The following is a 19422-nucleotide window of genomic DNA, read 5'->3' as shown; positions in this document are numbered from 1 at the left end:
GCTTTGGCTATGACCAGGAAATTACAGATGTACATATAATTTTAAAAGAACAAGAGGTGATTCAAAGAAACCTTGCAATCATCATTAAGAAGGTGAGTATTATTTAAGAACTAAGCACTGCACACACACCCACATGCACACCCCAAATTGGCTTTATGTAAAAGTGTACCTACTTCATTACTTGGACTTTAAGATCAAACAAGTAATAAAAGTTTAAACTATGTTGGCAATCTTGAGAGTGTCACTACAAACTTTTATTTTTGTGACTGTCTACCATGATGGAAGTTTCCTCAGATAGAGCTTACAAATACAGGGAAAACTGTCCCATGGGGTGAAAAAAAAACAGCTCCCCAAGGACACTAGGAGATCTCTCTGGCGCCACCTAGTGACCAGAAAAAAAGTCACTAACACCCCATAGAACAGGGACCTTTCTTCAGTAAAGACTGCTTGAAACCAGCAGAAGGCTCCCGGAGGAGCCAGTGGTGAGCTGGGAAGTTAGCCCACGCCAGGCCCCTTCCAACCAGCAGTCTGAGCCCACAGGGGGAGTGGGCACCCACGGCTGGGGCAGACTGGGTGCGCAGAAGAGTGTGCCTGAGACCGGACGCGCAGGGAGTGCATCCCACATCGCCATTTTAGAACAGGGACATTTCTTCAGTAAAGACTGCCTGAAACCAGCAGAAGGCTCCCCCAGGAGCCAGAGGTGAGCGGGGAAGCTCGCCCACGCCAGGCCCCTTCTGGCCTGCAGTCCAATCCCAGAGGGGGAGCGGGAACCCACCGCCGGGGCAGACCAGGCACACAGGGGAGTTTGTCCCCACATTGGCATTTTGGAACAGGGACCTTTCTTCAGTAAAGACTGCTTGAAGCCAACAGAGGGCTCCTGGAGGAGCCAGAGGGGAGCGGAGAAGTTCACCCAAGATGCCAGCCAGTGCCGGCAACACAGTGTCTCAATGCATACGACAAATTAGAAAACAGACAGTAGCAACAGACAGTAGCAACTCCTCAGGAAAAAAGCACACCACAAAAAGAAAACTGCACCCCAGATTGCAACGACAGTAACTTGGAAGAACTTCTGAGCCTTCCAGAAAGAGAATTTAAAATTGCCATGATTAAAAAAGTGACGGAACTCATAAAGGAAAACAATGATATGGGAAAAATAATCAACGATCAGAAGAATGAAATTGAGTCCCTAAAGAGGGAAGCAAAAGAAATGCAGTAGATCAAAGAATTAATGGAGGAACTAAAGAACTCTGGGAAAAGCAATGAAAGCAGAATAGATGAAATGGAAGAACGAATAAGTACTCTTGAAGACACAGAAATAAAAAGAACCAAAACAGAAAAGGAAAGAGAAGTACGAAGGAAAAAGACCGAAGAAAAACTTCGGGAACTATCTGACTCCATGAGGAAAGGAAATATAAGAGTTATAGGAATACCAGAAGGAGAGGAGAGAGATGTAGGAACAGAGAAAATATTCAAGGAGATAACTGAAGAGAACTTCCCAAACGTGAAGAAGGAGTTGAAAATTGATATACAAGAAGCAAGAAGAACACCAAACTTCCATGACGAAAGGAAAAATACAGCAAGACACATAATAGTAAAGCTCCCAAGAATCCAAGACAAGGAAAAAAATAATGAAGCTGACAAGAGGGAAGAAACAGATAACATTCAAAGGAAAACCAATCAGGCTGACATCAGACTTCTCTGAAGAAACACTACGGGCAAGGAGAGAGTGGAGAGACATAGTCAACAGACTCCAAGAAAACAGATGCCAACCAAGAATACTCTATCCCACAAAGCTCTCCTTCCTCTATGAAGAAAGAATAAGGACCTCCCCAGACAAACAGAAACTCTGGAATTTCATTACGACTAAACCCCCACTCCAAAAAATACTACAAGGAATCCTAAAGTCAGAACCTCAGAGGGATGAATAACAACGAAAGAAGGCCAAAAAAAAAAAAAAAGTTATTAAAAGAATAAATAATTAAAATCAAAGGAAAGACAAACACAATGGCAAATACAGATCCTAACATATCAATATTAACTCTAAATGTAAATGGACTAAACTCTTCAATAAAAAGACACAGAGTCGGGCCTCCCCGGTGGCGCAGCGGTTGAGTGCTGGGTTGCGAAGCTGCCCGCGGCCTCTGCGGCGCCAGTTCGATCCCCGGCTGCTCCGCAGAGGAGGGTCCCACATGGCCCGCAGACCTCTCCTGCCGCCCGCTGCTCCCCTCAGCAGTGTACTTCGGTCCTTCTGTCTGCTCTGCTCCCCGCTCTGGCTCTGGTGAATTCTCTCACCCTCCCATGCTTCTGACTGTACCCAGTGCATGTATAAACAAAACAAACAAACAAATAAAATAAATAAATAAAACATGCCTCTATTAAAAAAAAAAAAAAAAAAAAAGAACCAAAAAAAAAAAGACACAGAGTCGCAGGCTGGATTAAGAAACAAAACCCAACCTTTTGCTGTCTCCAGGAAACACAAAGTAGCTACAAAAGATAAAAACAGACTCAAAGTTAAAGGATGGAAAACAATCCTACAAGCAAATGGACCAAAAAAGAAAGCAGGAACAGCTATACTTATATCAGATAAAACAGATTTCACACATAAAAAGATAAAAAGAGACCCCAACGGTCACTACATTATGATCAAGGGGACAAATACTTCAATACTTCAAGAAGAAATAACACTGATTAACATATATTCACCAAACGAAGGAGCACCAACTGTTGTCAACTCTGAAAACAGACATCAGAGAAAACACATACGTAGTGGGAGACTTCAACACACCACTATCAACAATGGATAGATCAACAAGACAAAAAATAAGTAAAGAAACTAAAGCTCTAAATAAGGACCTAGAGCATTTGGGCTTAATAGACATCTATAGAACACTAAACCCCAAAAAAACGGAGTATACATTTTTCTCAAGCGCACATGGATCATTCTCCAGGATCGATCACACACTGGGGCACAAGACAAACATCAACAGATACACCAAGACTGAAATCATACCAACCATCTTTTCTGACCATGAAGGCATCAACTAGAAATAAACCATAAAAAGAAGGCAAGGAACTCTCCTACCTCATAGAGATTAAAAACCACACTACTGGAAAACCACTGGACTAATGAGGAGATCAAAGAAGAAATTAAAAAATTCTTTGAATTGAATGACAAGGAGGACACCAATTTCCTAAATGTATGGGATACAGCAAAAGCAGTAATAAGAGGAAAATATATAGCAATAGAGGCTCACATCAAGAAACAAGAAAGAACTCAAAGAAACAACCTAATCTCGCAGCTGAAAGATCTTGAAAAAGAACAACAAAAAACCCCCAAAACCAGTAGAAGAAAAGAAATAATAAAAACCAAAGCAGAAATAAATGAAATTGAAACTAAAAAAAACGATCCAAAAGATCAATGAAACCAAGAACTGGTTCTTCGAAAAAATCAATAAAATAGACAAACCCCTAGCCAGGCTCACAAAGGAAAAAAGGGAGAAAGCACAAATAAACAGGATCATAAATGAAAGAGGAGAAATCACAACGGACACAGCAGAAATCAAAAGAATAATCAGTAACTACTATGAACAGTTATATGGAAACAAGTTCAACAATCTAGAGGAGATGGACAAATTCCTACAACCCTACAATCACCCAAAGCTAGATAAAGAAGAAATAGAACACCTAAACAGACCAATTACAAGCAGCGAAATTGAAATGGTAATCAAAAACCTCTCCAAATACAAAAGCCCAGGACCTGATGGATTTACAAATGAATTCTACCAAACATACAGAGACAAATTAGTGCCTATCCTTCACAAACTCTTCCCAAAAATTGAGAAGGAAGGGACAATACCAAACATTACACTAATACCAACATTACACTAATACCAAAACCAAACAAGGACAACACAAAAAAGGAAACCTACAGGTCAATCTCCCTAATGAACACTGATGCAAAAATCCTCAATAAAATTTTAGCTATCAGGGCCTCCCCGGTGGTGCAGTGGTTGAGCGCTGGGTTGCAAAGCTGCCCGCAGCCTCTGCAGCGCCGGTTCAAACCCTGGCTGCTCCCCGGCCACCGGAGGAGGGTCCCACATGGCGCGCAGACCTCTCCTGCCGCCCGCTGCCCCCCTCAGCAGTGTGCTTCAGCCTGCTCTGCTCCCCACTCTGACTCTGGTGAATTCTCTCACCCTCCCGCACTTTTGACTGTACCCAATTCTTGTATAAATAAATAAAAAATAAATCTTTAAAAAAAAAAAAATGTTTAAAAAAAAAAATTTTAGCTATCAGAATCCAACAATGTATCTATAAGATAATTCACCACGACCAAGTAGGATTCATTCCAGGGACACAAGGATGGTTCAACATCCAAAAATCAATCAACGTTATCCAACACATCAACAAAAAGAAATATAAAAACCATATGATAATATCAATAGATGCTGAGAAAGCTTTTGACAAAGTGCAACACCCATTTATGATAAAAGTCCTTGAAATTCTTGGGATACAAGGAACATACCTCAACATCATAAAGGCCATCTATGACAAGCCAACAGCCAGTATCATTTTCAATGGTGAAAAGCTGAAAGCAATTCCATTAAGATCTGGAACAAGACAAGGATGTCCACTCTCAGCACTGCTTTTCAGTATAATACTGGAAGTCCTAGCCAGAGCAATAAGACAAGAGAAAGACATACAAGGAATCTAAATAGGAAAAGAAGAAGTCAAACTATCACTATTTGCAGATGATATGATAATATACATAGAGACCCCAAAAACTCCACAGAAAAACTAATTCAACTCATCAATCAGTTCAGTAAAGTGGCAGGATACAAAATCAACACGCAAAAGTCAGTAGCCTTCCTATACACAAACAATAAATCTGAAGAAGAAGAAATAAAAAAACCATCCCTTTTATTATCGAAACAAAAAAAAAATCAAATACTTGGGAATAAATCTAACAAAAGAGGTAAAGGACCTATACAAAGAAAACTATAAAACACTGTTAAAAGAAATAGAAGAAGACACAAAGAAATGGAAAGACATCCCCTGCTCATGGATTGGAAGAATAAACATTATTAAAATGGCCATCCTACCAAAAGCAATATACAGATTCAATGCTATTCCAATCAAAATTTCAATGTCATTCTTAAAAGAAACAGAACAATTATTGATGAAATTCATATGGAATCACCAAAAACCCCGAATAGCCAAAGCTCTCCTGAAAAAAAAAGAAGGGAATGGAGGCATCACACTCCCATATTTCAAACTATACTACAAAGCCATAATCATCAAAACTGCATGGTACTAGAACAAGAACAGACATACAGACCAATGGAATCGAATAGAAAATCCAGAAATAAACCCACAGATTTATGTCAACTAATCTTTGACAAAGGAGCAAAGACTATGCATTGGAGCAAAGAAAGTTTGTTCAATAAATGGTGCTGGGAAAACTGGGTCGCTAAATGCAAAAGAATGAAGCTTGACCACTACCTCACACCATACACAAAATCAACTCAAAATGGATTAAAGAACTAGACATAAGACCTGAAACCATAAAATACATAGAAGGAAATACAGGCGAAACACTATGTGATATTCACATCAAAGACATCTTTACAGACACATCACCCAAAGCAGTGATAGTGAAGGCAAAGATAAACAGCTGGGACTACATCAAATTAAAGAGCTTCTGCACAGCAAAAGAGACAATAACAAAAACAAAGAGAAACCCCACCAACTGGGAGAACATTTTTGCACCCAACACTAATGATAAAGGACTGATCACAAAAATCTGCAAAGAGCTGATGAGACTCAGCAACAACAAAGAAAATAATCCAGTCAAAAAATGGGCAGAAGAGCTAAAAAGAAACTTCTCTGAAGAGGAAATGCAAATGGCCAACAGGCATATGAAAAAATGTTCAACATCACTTGTCATCAGGGAAATGCAAATCAAAACTACCATGAGATACCATCTTACACCAGTGAGAATGGCTCATATTAAAAAAACTAGCAACAACAAATGTTGGCGAGGGTGTGGAGAAAAAGGAACTCTCCTGCACTGTTGGTGGGAGTGCAAACTGGTCCAACAACTATGGAGAGCTGTGTGGAGATTTCTGGACCTACGAAACATAGAGCTTCCATAGGATCCAGCAATTCCACTCCTAGGTATTTACCCAAAGGACACAGAAACATCAATTCCAAAGAGCACCTGCACCCCTATGTTCATAGCAGCACTGTTTACAATAGCTAAGCTTTGGAAACAACCCAAATGCCCAAAAATAGATGACTGGATCAAGAAGATGTGGTACATATATACCATGGAATATTACTCAGCATTCAAAAAAGATAAACACATGCAATTTGCAGCAACATGGATGGTGCTGGAAGGGATCATGCTCAGCGAAATAAGCCAGAAAGAAAAAGAAAAATACCGGATGGTCTCACTCATAGCAGGAATCTAGAAAACTTAAATAAGGGACCAGGAAAATGAATAACTATAAGAAAGTGAAAATCAAAATCAACAAAAACTATGAACCAGAGACACTCCATGGGGGTAGGGGGCGGGAGGGGAGGGACTGGGGTCAAAATAAGGGGGTTGCAATTGTATGGGGAATATAAAAATAAAATTTATTATAAAAAAAAATCAAACTACAAAATTAAAAAAAAAAAGAAAAAAAGAAAAATGAAGAAGAAAAAAAAAAAACAGGGAAAAAATGTGCATGGCCTTGCATTATAACTACAATACTCCCGTTACAACTATACAATGGTCATTTAAAAAGAAAACATACTACTTACTCAAATTTTCAGATGTTACCATGAATTCTTCAACTTCATCATCAGAATCATCTATTAAGGGCAGGAAGGCATATCTATATGAAAACCAAGGAACAGTTTTAATTTTACTAGCATGTTTAAACCTGTTTAGTTTCTAAGAGTCATTCCACACAAAAATATCTGCATTTTAAAAGTTTCTCATAAATTAAAACAATAAAAATTTTAATTATTGGATCATTAAATTAGGCAAGATTATTGTGAAGAAACATACTAGCGCTCTCAAATCCTGCTGGTAAAAACACAGATGGATAAAATCTTTCTAGAAAGCAACTTTGAAATATGTAATGTTCAGGGAAGGGAATTTTCTGCTATACTTTTTTCCCCATGTCATATTTATCTCCACTACTTATTAATCTTATCCTCTAATGAAAGAAAAGTTTCCAATCACTAATCTGATTGGTGAAAATAAAGCATATTGATTGAGTCTCATTTGCTAGGTTCAACAGTATTCAAATAGCACTACTACTGATAACAGCAAAAGCCAAGAGACAAAGTGTCTGACAATTAGAGGCTGTTATATAAACCATGTTGAATGCCCTATAGCTGTTAAAACTAATTGGCAGATCTATATAAAATGACGTGGAGGAAAAAGTAGATGCACAAAAATGCATACATGTAAGTATGCATGTATTTATTAAGTAATTTTAAAATAATAGAAACACACACAATGGTATATATAAGAAACTTAATAGTACCTTCCTTGGGGGAGAGGAACAGGCATGCAGTCAAAGCACAAGTCTTTATTTTTATTTTTTTTTTCAAGTTTTTTCTTTCTCTTTTATTTATTATTATTTTTTTATAGAGTCATTTTTATTTATTTATTTGTTTGTTTGTTTGTTTTGTTTATACATGCACTGGGTACAGTCAGAAGCGCCGGAGGGTGAGAGAATTCACCAGAGCCAGAGCGGGGAGCAGAGCAGGCAGAAGGACCGAAGTACACTGCTGAGGGGAGCAGCGGGCGGCAGGAGAGGTCTGTGCGCCATGTGGGACCCTCCTCCGGTGGCCGGGGAGCAGCTGGGGATCGAACTGGTGCCGCAGAGGCCGCGGGCAGCTTCGCAACCCAACGCTCAACCGCTGCGCCACCGGGGAGGCCCTAAAGCACAACTCTTTAAACCTCACTTTGGGATCTCTAGGATTCTGGTCTCACCCTTTCTTTCCAGCTTTATCTCCCTCCAATGTAGGTCACATTAAGCAAACCACATGCTTCAATGATCTCCAAAGTATACAAAGTCTTTTCCTACTATTCCATAAAATGCACATTCTTTCCCAGTCCTGCTCTTTTCCTCAAGGCATAACATAAATGTTGCCTTTTCATGGAGTCTTCCACAACCCTCTTCCATCTCACCCCAGGACTTAGTTTATATTATATATCTCTTATTTTACTTTGTTATGTTTTTCTGTGTACTCCTTAAAAGCAAGGACTAGTTCCCCCCAGTTTCTAAAAATCCATTTAATATTGTAGCCGGTAACTGACAAATGTTTACCAAACTTGAATTTTCCTACTAGGTACCTCTGATTATTTGCTGATGGTCTCCACAAAAACATTATTACAATAAGGATAACCGAAAAAAGAAAGCTCCAAAATGCTTCATCAACCCAGTGTTCCATCCAATCCTATAATAAGGACAATTCAACATAAAGTTAATTTTCTAATAAATATACAGATCTCCATTCAGATAGTATACATTGGTAAGTATTAATAAAATCTTTCCAATCATCAAGTTTTTCCAAATAAATATGTACAAATTTTTAAAAGAAACATAGACACTAAGAAATGTTATGTTTACCAAATCAACATTAATTGCTAACTTCATCCTTATTACCAAACAGGTGAATAAAATCCTAACATAAATTATATAGTGCCACAAAGAAAATTAGAGTGTAAAGAGGCTTCAGAGGTTGCTATTTTCTAGACTAAAGTAGTCATGAGGCAGGTTAATAGGAGAATTAGAATTAAGTTGACAATTTTTTTTTCACATTGATGACACTACAATCTCTGATCCAAAAATCTTAATGCAATATTTTCCCCAATAGATTATTTTGTTTTTAGTAAGAGAGGCAATTTTATTTTGCCCAAAACATCCCTAAAGGCTGTTTGACATTCTAAATATCTCCTTTCAAAGAACTTGAGGGTTAACAGGAAGACATAAGAAACAATAATGAAAATCCAAAACATACATATAAAACTTCAAGTGAAAAATATCAAGCTTAGAGAAGGAAAAAATAAGGAATTCCAGAAGGTTCAGTCCCTTCTCTCATTGAGTTATACTTACATCAGCAAAAGTTCAGGATTTTCGGAGGGCTGTTTGTAAGTGCTTATATAGTAGAGATTAGCTCTAAATCAAGAAACCCCCCGCAGAGGGCATTTTCTATCTCAGGTTTGGAAAGGTATCTTTTAATGAGAGAGCCCCTGGAGAGTGTCTTCCCAGGATTCAGGATGAGTATATAACCCTGGAAATATGTTAGACTAAGGGCTCATGGAACCATTTACATACAAAATAACCCAGTTTCATGGTGTAGAGGAAAAAAAAGATTTGCTGTTGTTTTAAATGAAATGATATAGGGAGAGAATTCTTTTCCAAAACAGATAAAAAATGAGAAAAGTAGATCTACGAAGAAGTGCTTCAGATTCATTTAAAGAAGGCAAAAGTTTTTTAAACCTATGCAAAGGAAATGAAAGTAAAGAGAAAATCTCCACTAAAATTATCTATTTACAAACGCAAACTAAATTCTTCAAAATTATACTTGAAAGTATAATTAAAAATGAAATTACATAAAAAAATATAGAAAGGTTTTATTTACCGATTGACATTTTGCAATTCTAAATGTCTTGGTTGTCCACACCATAAAGATTACAGAAGCTGAAAAACACCAAAAAAGTCAACCTTTGAAGGGACATGCAATACTAAAATAATCCATTTAATAAGAAAATTAAATAGCTTACCCAGTACGGCAAAGATCAGAGTATTTGTAAAGTGCCTGTATAAAGAAAATTTCACTGTGTTCTTTCTTAGCCTTAGAGTCTTCATAGTTTGTGCCAAACTTATAAAAATGTAAAAGAAGTTAAGGAAAAGCATTTTATGTAATAATAGTTAACATAAAAAATAAAAATCTTACTACATCTCCAAAATTGGTACTGTTAAGAGTTCCTATAATTAAAAGTGAAATACACAGAAAATATTATCTTAGTCAACATTATACAATCATGGTACTAATTTTATCCCAGATTTTGCTTTACAATTTATCATCATCTGAACTAAGTAAATTAAATACCCTGTCTTTTGGCCACTCTTTACATGTTCTGCCGTGCCACTTGGCTTGTGCTTTCTGTTTCTGTGTATTTACATTTTATCATCCAAACACTATAATTAAGAAGTCAGGTCACCTACCAATTTCATTTTATAAATTGAAAAACAAATATCTGAAACATTTGGGTAGAGGGAGACTTTAATCAAAAGATTATTGCAATAGGAGGAAGGTTATTATGATAGAATGTTTTGACTAAAAGATCTGCAAAGATATAAAGATCAAAGGCTAGGCAGAACAAGGTTTTACTTTTGCAGAGAGGAGTAAACAAGACTAGAAAGCAGGTGTGGGGAAGTGAGTGGCGTGACTGGACAGTTATCAGGGAAAGACATTATTTGAGGTGTGCAGATTCCCAGGAGGGGCTAATAAGGAGGATTATGGGTGGACAAAGCTCAGGGACTTGGGGGAATATGAATACTCAGTTTGGTCCAGTTTGGTATTTTGTCCAGATCAGTCAGTAAACAGATCTGTGTCTAGCCTAGTCATTGGTAAACAAGGGGGCATCTGGGAGTCTTACTCTGTGTCCTGAGGGGAAACAGGTTCTTTGTAGTAAGCCTTTTCCTGGAATACAAAAGGGCTAGGTTTGTCTTAACCATAGCTGTTTTCCAGGAGCACAGGGTTCAGGTAAAGTTCAACACTGTCAAGTAGGCTCTTATACCACTATAAAACTACTCTTCCAACTTGTCACAGTGCTTGGATCTATTCATGTTCATTCTTCCTCTCCACATATGCTTCGTGAACATCTACTGCGCGCCAGACAGTGGAGACATGGAGGCAAACAAGACCATCAGACTTCCTCCTCCTTCCTCCAATGAGGAAAGCAGATCCTCATACTCCGCAACATCATAAGTAAACACTCCCCAGGGGAGTGAGGACTGGATGCAAACCCTCTCTGGGCTTAAGGAAGGCCCCTCAGAAGAAGTGACATCTGAGCTATGGACAATTTTTGATCCTACAGAATACAGCCTTGCCATCTTCTAGACTCATAGGCTTGTAAGTATCTACAGATAATCCAGAGTTTCTGAAATTGTTTCTTTTTTCACTGATAACAGGCAGTGGTATTTACTCAAGGACTCAGTGACTTATTGCAAATTAATGGCAAACAAAGGCTGAAGCACAAGTCTCCAGATCCCATTCAGGGCTGTCATGGCTGAGAGGCCGGGCCTATTTCTGTAGCTTTGTAAGGCTCACAAACCTGCTCCTGGGGTCAATTCTTCCCTTACTTCTTCCTGGGGAGAGATTATACCTCCTAATTTAACTTTGAAGTATTTCTTTAATCAAAAGCTTACTTTCGTATGAAAACTATCAAAACTGCTTTTCTTTTTTTAAAAAAATTTATTTATTCAAGAACCGAGGTAGAGGTCAGATGTGCGGGAGGGTGAGAGGATTCACCAGAGACAAAGCGGGGAACAGAACAGGCAGACTGACTGAAATACACTGCTGAGGGGAACCATGGGTGCAACAGAAGAGGTCTGCCACGCCATGTGGTTGCTCTGCAGCTGGCGGGGATCGAATCAGCACTGCAGAGGCTGTGGACACCTTCCCATCACTGCACTCAACTGCCTGCGCCAACAGGGAGACCCCCAAAACTGCCTTTCAAGCTTTCTAAATGATCCCTAAGTTGCAAAAGAAGATCAATTTCTAAAATAAATTCAACCAATTTAAGTCTACTGTCACAATTTATAAAAATGCAAATATGCTTTATTCATTAAACATTATCAAGTCAAATACTTTTAAAACATTTTGGACTAATATCAATTATCTATTAAAAATCTGGTTTCATTTAATAATTCAAGTGTTTCTGAAAAGTCAAATAAAGGCTGAAAAGCAAATTCGAAACTACTTAAGCTTCCACTTACCAAGATGCTGTTAAATTTAGTTAAAGTTAATTAAATCGTTTCTCCCATTAAAGGAAAGTAGTAATGAAAGCAAGCAGGCCCCATCACCCTAAGTGAGAATCAACGTGAATGCACTGCTGTGGCAGAAAAGGATATCCACCAGCACAAGCCAGAGTCAAGGAGAGAGAGAGGGAGGCTGGCCAGAAGCACAAGATCAGAATCATTTGCCTGTAGCAAAACAGCAAAATGTAAAACAAACAAGCAGAAAAGAAGAGGAAAGAAAGGCTGTACACCTTTTGAATTTTGGGGGCTATTTTTTTCTACTACTTTAGAACTAGATTCTTACAAGATCATTAGCTATATTAAGGTCATCAAAATCAAAGGAAGCAAGGTCACTAAACTGAGCACTCAGTTCTGTATGTATGCATACCTGTTTCTTCTGCTTATAATTTGTAGTCATTTAGGAAACCATTTCCTTTTTGTACAGAGCAGCACACTGTTTATTTCAGTAAAGAAAATTCCCAAACAGCAGTCTAAAAGCAAACACCATAACTTCAGGTTCTAGCAGAGATACTAAATTTTCTTTCTCTCTCACCATGAAATGGCAACCAAGATCATTTTAATTTCTAGATTTCTTTATGACTTTTATCTAAAACACCTTTGTTGAAAATATTAATAATTAAGAAAACTAAATTTTTTGGCTAGTTTTTCTTATCTCTACACCCCAATCTGGCTCATTACATGTTGGAATAGACCAAAGTCAATATTGTCCATAAAAGAGATAAATTACCCTCACTCAAATTCAGAGGAAATTAGCAACTTTACAGCCACTTTCCTCTGGACCTTTCCATCAAGTTGCATTACTGAGTGCTTTTCCCAAAGAACTACTTTGTAAATGATTAAGAACAAGTTATCTTTGAAACACATATATGCAAATTACCATGAAAAAGATAATACAGATGTGTAAAATGTGCAAAGTCAATAGCGCAATGGAATGACTGACTGAAGAATATACCTCCTGCTAAAGGCTCTCAGCATATACAATTTTAGAAATAAGATAACTTCAAATTGAACAGATATCTTAAGTTCATTTCTAAATGCACAATGACAGAAGAGAAGACATTCAGATCTAGAGACAGTGATGCTGAGCCCAACAGCTTGATTCATCTTCATGGCAATTCTGTGCATATCAGTTATGTCTACACTGCTAGTCCATACATCATCCCCAACAAGGTATGTAGTGTGGTTCAGCAGATGGGGAGGGGTGCTGAACGGGTGGAGGAAAGCACAGTGGATTATGGTGGGGGACTATGGGTGCTTTGGTGATGGGACAGCTATAGTGACCACACCTGAGGGAGTAATCCTGTACTGTCAAAAAATTAACAAGGATGTAAAATAATGGTACATCATTAAAAAATAAATAATTGTGTGAAGCGTGTGTTATAATCAGTGAAGAGAGTCCCATGGTTTTCATTAGATTGTCAAAGGCATTTCTGACCCCAGAACCCAAAGAAAGCTAAACAAAAATACAGACTATAGAGATTTCTCAAAATATTAAAAAAAAAAAAAAATCCACCATAATATAGAGCAATTTTACTGCTAGCAATCTATTTAAAGAATGCAAAAATACTAATTTGAAGGGATATATGCACCCCTATATTGATCCATAGCACTATTTACAATAGACAAATTGTGGAAACAACCTAAGTGTCCAAAGTCAGATGAGTGGATTAAGAAGATGTGGTATATATACACCATGGACTACCATTCAGCTATAGACAAAAAATGATGAACTCATGCTATGTGTCACAACATGGGTAGAACTGGAGGGCGATTATGCTAAGAGAAATAAGTCAGGAGGATAAAGACAAGTACTGGATGGTGTCACTTATATATGGAATACAGAAAAACAAAGGGGCAGATAAACTAAACCAACAACAGACCCTAGTAAAATAGAAGCTACCAGAGGGAGTGAGTTCCGCAGGCTGGGGAGGGTGGGCAGGTGCCCAATGGACTATGGTGGAGTATCACTGGTGCCTTGGTGGTGGGTGCGGTGTGGTAACATACACCTGAAGGGTGTGATCCTCTATCTCTGAATCATACAGAGTGTTGTAACCAATGTTACCTCAGTAAAAAACAGAAACATACAGGAAATGTAAAGAATAGGCAGACCAGGCTGAGAGCACACCTGCAGAAAGGGAGAGTTTCCTTATAAAAACAGGCAAATTTAAGGCCTCTGACCCTTCCTATGACAACAAAGACAAGAAAGTGGAAATACAAGGAAAACAAAAGAATGTTTAATGTTAAAAGATAAGTATCAAAGACAGTAGGGGAAAAAACCTTTATAAGAGTTTCAAAGAGAACATAAATGTAGAAGATATAGATAAAAATACTATGAGATGTGCACAACGCTGTATCTCTGATGTAGTTTCTCTAGAATTCCTCCCATGTCAATGAATGCGTATCAGAGCCTGCGATGGAGAAACAAACAGTGGAGTTCCCCAGACTGAGCATGCATCACGTCAGTGAGGCGGATCCTCAAGGATCAGTTAACATAGCCTCTGAAACTTCTATCTCACCATCTCACTTAACTTGCTTTCCTGCTGTCCCACTGTGACCTCTGGAATGACCAAAGAGCCAGGTGTGCCATGGGACGGTATCTCTGCAGTACTGGTCACTGTTCACCACCCTCCGCACCAAAGCTTTCGCAGTCTCTACCCATGCCTGTATCCTATAATTCCACCTCCATTCACCGTGGTGTTCCTCCCAGGCACGTTTCCCACCAGGTACCCTCATGGGCCCTCTCTTCTCTCACTGGTCTGTCTATATGTTCTTTTTGTGTTGCTTCCAAGGCTGCAACCTCTTTCCACATAAAGACAACCTCCAACCTTCACCACCAGTGAAGGGTGTTCTAGTAGCTCAAACTTCACCCACAAAGGTCCCTTCTCCAAGTTCACTGTCTTGAGAATGGCAATACTGCCCCGGCCATCCAAATGAGATGTGCAAGACTTCTCTGGAGTCTCTTTTCTTTCTTTTGCCACCCATTTATTTCTAACAAGTCTAGCATCTGAACTCCTTTTTCCATTTCCCTTGTTCTATTTCTAAGCCTCAGCACCTCTCCTCCACTGCAAATAACTTCGTACTCGACTTCTTTTCTCTACACTCCTATCCCCAGTCATCTTTTCATGTCATCCTTAAATTCTTTTCCACAGATTTCAGCATGCTAATTACCTGCACAATTCCAAATCCTCACTATTTTCTACCTTCCAAAGGGACTCTAAACTGTTAAACATGTCATTCTTTCCTTTCTGGCTGATTTTCCATGGTTATCCCAACACATTTACCTGCAGGCAAGCTATTTGGGGACATTCCCCTACTGTTTGTATATCTTCATGCTTCCAACTATGTTTTCTTCAATTCTTCCCAGAATGCCTTTTCCATAATGCCTTTCTTCCTGTAAGTCCCTCCTTTAAGTCCCTTTGTGTCCTCCTATTTTTTTTTTTAAAGATTTATTTATTTATATAAGCACTGGGGTACAGGCCAGAGGTACGGGAGGGTGAGAGAATCCACCAGAGACAGAGCAGGGAGCAGAACAGGCAGAAGGACCGAAATATACTGCTGAGGGGAGCAGCGGGTGAGACAGGAGAGGTCTGCCGCACCATGTGGGAATCTCCCCAGGACAGGCGGGAATCGAACCGGTGCAGCGGAGGTTGCGGATAGCCTCACAGCGCTGCGCTCAACCCGCTACGCCACCAGGGAGGCCCCTGTCCTCCTAGTCTTAATTTAGATGTCAACATCTCTGTGAAGTGTTTTCTGATTTTTATACTAGAATTAACTTCTTTCATTGTTTGCATAACTCCCCTCAAGTTGGCAATTACTATTGCTACCCTGATCTTCATTACGCATGTGTCTCTACTACAAATCATAAATTTCTTAAATGTGGGGGCACTGTTTTTCTTCCAGCCTCCTCAGGAATGGGGCACATATTACACATACTAAGGTTGCTGTTAACAGAGAAAATAAAGATATTGTTTGGGGAGTTGTTATCTTTTCACCTTCAACTAAGTTCTTATATTGCGGTAATAATAATGCATAATTATGTTTCTATTATTATTGAAAATTAAGAGTAATGATACAACAAATTATCTTAGGACATAGTAAAGGATATGAACCATACAAAAATGGAGTCAATGACTGCTAAAATAATGTCACCAAAAACAACAGCTAAGTGGTTAGAACCCTGAAAGATAAAAATAGGAAAAAAATCCTGAATGTCAAAGTTTCACTACATTATAGGAATTATAATCTGATTAAGAAAAACAATCTAGCTCATGTCATCATTTTATAGAAGTCACATCTAAGACTTTATTAATAGAATTGTGTTCAGACACTGGAAATGATTTGTTTGGGCAGCAACAAATCTTAATTTGTCATCAAGTTGTTCAGTATAATGTAAAATTGTATAATGGCATGGCACTTTGGTCAACCATTTCAATCCCTGCCTTGTGTACTCCACACCACAGCCCAGGCTACTAATGAAATGGACTCCTGAACTTTCCCATCACATGTGAAAGGATGAATATACACACAAGTGAGTAAGAACTGTGTGGAAAGATATAAACAAATTGTAGATTAGACATTCTAATTAAGAGTTGACAGAAAATCATATTTAAGCCAGTTTTATCTAAGATATTGACTATAAAGTTTTAAATAAAAAGAATGCACATGCTACATCTATATGTGGGATATTTATCTTCTTTTCTTTCTAGCAAAGATTAGTTTCCTGTGAAATATCAACTTACATATAATGTAAAGTTTTTTATTATCATGTAAAGGTAAAAGTAAATGTACCTTTCAAAGAGTTAAAGATATAGAGAATAGATATGTCTAACTGAACATAGGTGTATCAAAGATAACAGGAAGAAGAATGAGGATTGGACCAGTACCCTGCTTTAAAGTTCAGATGAAAATAGTTTGTGAAATGACCTTTTCTAGCAATAAACAAATTATTCTCTCCATGCACAGTAATTTGATTTATAGATCTAAGCTAAAAGGCATTTTGGGTAAAAATTACAAGGTTATCTGAATCAAGTAAAATATAAGCTTTTTAATCACTAGCCATCAATCACATTATTAAGATAAACCAAGAGCTAGAGATACTAAGGGTCTTCACAGACATAAATACATATTTTGACAGTTCTCTAGAGAGTAAAGCACTGAGGCCCACAATGACAGGTCATTTTTCCCTTGAAAATTACCTCCGCCTGGTCTTCCAAGAGGGGGGCCTGCTCAGTTGCTAAAAATACTGATTCCACAAGCGCTAGAGCAAACCTATAATCAGATGAGACTTACAGAAGTGATGCCATCTAATGTTTGTATGTTTGAGAAGGGTACAATTAACTCCCTGTTCACTTACACATGTTTAAAACAAGGACTAAGGGAGAAATGAACATGTTCAGAGGGTAGGACAAACACAAATGTTCTTATAAAGAATAACTATGAACATTCTCCTGGGATGATATCAAGTGGTGTCTTCATAATCAAATAATGTTTTAAGAAGGGCTCTGTCCAGGCTTTTACTTTTGAGAAGTATTTTTAAAAAGGGAACTGTCCTATAGGAATAAATAGCTCAAATTTGACCTTTCTCATAAATTTCTTATCTTTAAAAATTCATCTCAGGAGATCTCGAGTAAAATCACATTTCACCACCCCTACGAAAAGAATGATGCAGTCTTTACCCCAATGACTCTCATCACGCCTTCGATAGCCGCGAAGATGAAGTAGAGCAGCCCCAGCCCAATCACCCGGTGCATGACTGTTCCCAACCGAGGCCTGGGGTGAGGAAGAAGAAACAGAAGAAACGAAAACAAAAACTGGTAAGTAAGATTCATCCGCATTCAGTCACTGGTGCCATTTTCCCACACCAGAGTAGTCACGATCTCAGCAAATCAGCCTGCTGCTGCCTCTGAGGGACTGTTTTAGCACACAGCGTTTTCTCTGGGAACAAGGCACAGACAGGCTCAGAAAAAAACATAAGAAAAAAAAAAAAAAAAAAAACAGTCTCCTTCTCTAGGACAGTAAGCTGTACAGATGCCCACACAGCAGTATTTTGAGGTCACACAGATGCTAGAGGATTCTGCCACTGAAATTCAAGTAATATAATAAACATAACCCAGGTGCTATTTCTACTAAATGAAAGAGTAGATTGATAAAACCTAAGAAGTTACGTGCCAACCTCTAAGTGTCTTAATAGAAGTAATAATTTAACTCTTTCACTAAACATTAATTTAAAAACATTCTGAGTTATGTTTTGTTAGAGATAATCCACTGATTTTGACTTGCGTAGAGAAAGTGCAGGATATTAAGAAGATAAATTCAATTACCTTCTGTCTCTCAATACCCAAAATAAGAGTGCTAACAGACCTGAGTTTTCATTGAAAATTAAAAAGAATCAAAATAACATTTTTTATTCCTTAAAAATATAAATGAGATGGGAAAATACAAAGATATTTTTTGCTATTAATAATTTGAAAATAGAATAGAAATCTCATGACATTTATAAATTAGAATTCACTGTACATGTTTTAACTTAAAAACCATCAGAACAGTTAAAAGAAAAAACTGGTTTTGAAAAAATACTCATGATAATCATTTAAAAATAAAATCTCAATAAAAATTAAACTAATATCCATAGCTCATACTTAAGACTACTTATAATTTATTTAATCTAAGGTCTGATTCATCTGGCCAGCTAACTCCAGTAGCAACTGTTACACCTCTCACTTTGAGCTGACTATAACAAGTTGACAGTGAACTCAATCTTCTATTCTTTTTGCAGCAACCATAGGCACCTGATGTTGACTAGAACTGAGAGGTACAAGATTCTGCAAGAGAATTTTGTGTTCTTAATACTGTACTAAGCTCCTCTTGGGCCACCCGCCTCCCACGGCCCCATAATTTGAGAAAGAACCTCAATAAAAGTATCATTATACTTTTAGGTTTCCTGGCTAGAATCTCTCTACCCCCCCAATCCTGAGCTCACAAGCACACACGATTGCACACAGTGCATATTTACTGAGTGTCTGAGTTGTGCCATGGACCACACCAGGGCCTCCAGGTACAGTAGGACACACAACAGGCAAAGATCCTACTCCACTCAAGTGAGGGGGAGAGAGAGCAAAGACTAAGATGTACATCAAGTGGTCTTGTAAAAAAGAATGAGGGGTCAGCACGATGGAGGGTGCGTACTCTGTGAGGAATCCTACAGCGCAATCTTCCCTGGGAGAGGACAGTGGAGCAGAAGTGAGGAAGTGAACTATGTGTGGGATCTGGGAGAACACAGTTACAGGCAGAGGCCTTTACTGCACTGTGAAGAAGTGTTTGTATTTATAGAACAACAGCAGCAAGAAAGCCAGTTGCAAAGGGAGCGTGGCAG

General features: G+C 38.3%; 1 protein-coding gene across 2 annotated transcripts in view; it reads right to left on the bottom strand.

Annotated features, from left to right (window-relative positions):
- The window catches only part of TMEM87B (transmembrane protein 87B), a gene marked incomplete at both ends in the record, with an annotated part of 46479 nt that overhangs the window by 4616 nt on the left and 22441 nt on the right, over nucleotides 1-19422 (bottom strand). Inside the window, 6 exons of one of the 2 annotated variants that reach the window (XM_084235338.1) lie at nucleotides 6805-6878; nucleotides 8354-8457; nucleotides 9646-9704; nucleotides 9788-9885; nucleotides 16142-16227; nucleotides 17726-17819. In XM_084235338.1, the coding sequence (XP_084091464.1) occupies nucleotides 6805-6878; nucleotides 8354-8457; nucleotides 9646-9704; nucleotides 9788-9885; nucleotides 16142-16227; nucleotides 17726-17819 (515 nt within the window). Of the gene's footprint in view, nucleotides 1-6804; nucleotides 6879-8353; nucleotides 8458-9645; nucleotides 9705-9787; nucleotides 9897-12143; nucleotides 12216-16141; nucleotides 16228-17725; nucleotides 17820-19422 lie in introns of both variants that reach the window. The other variant, XM_084235337.1, reaches the window with a different exon arrangement.

This window comes from Talpa europaea, assembly GCF_964194135.1.
Source record: "Talpa europaea genome assembly, chromosome: 6".
Classification (NCBI taxonomy): domain Eukaryota; kingdom Metazoa; phylum Chordata; class Mammalia; order Eulipotyphla; family Talpidae; genus Talpa; species Talpa europaea.
Note: the sequence above shows the minus strand (reverse complement) of the source record. Positions and strands in the feature narration are given on the sequence as shown.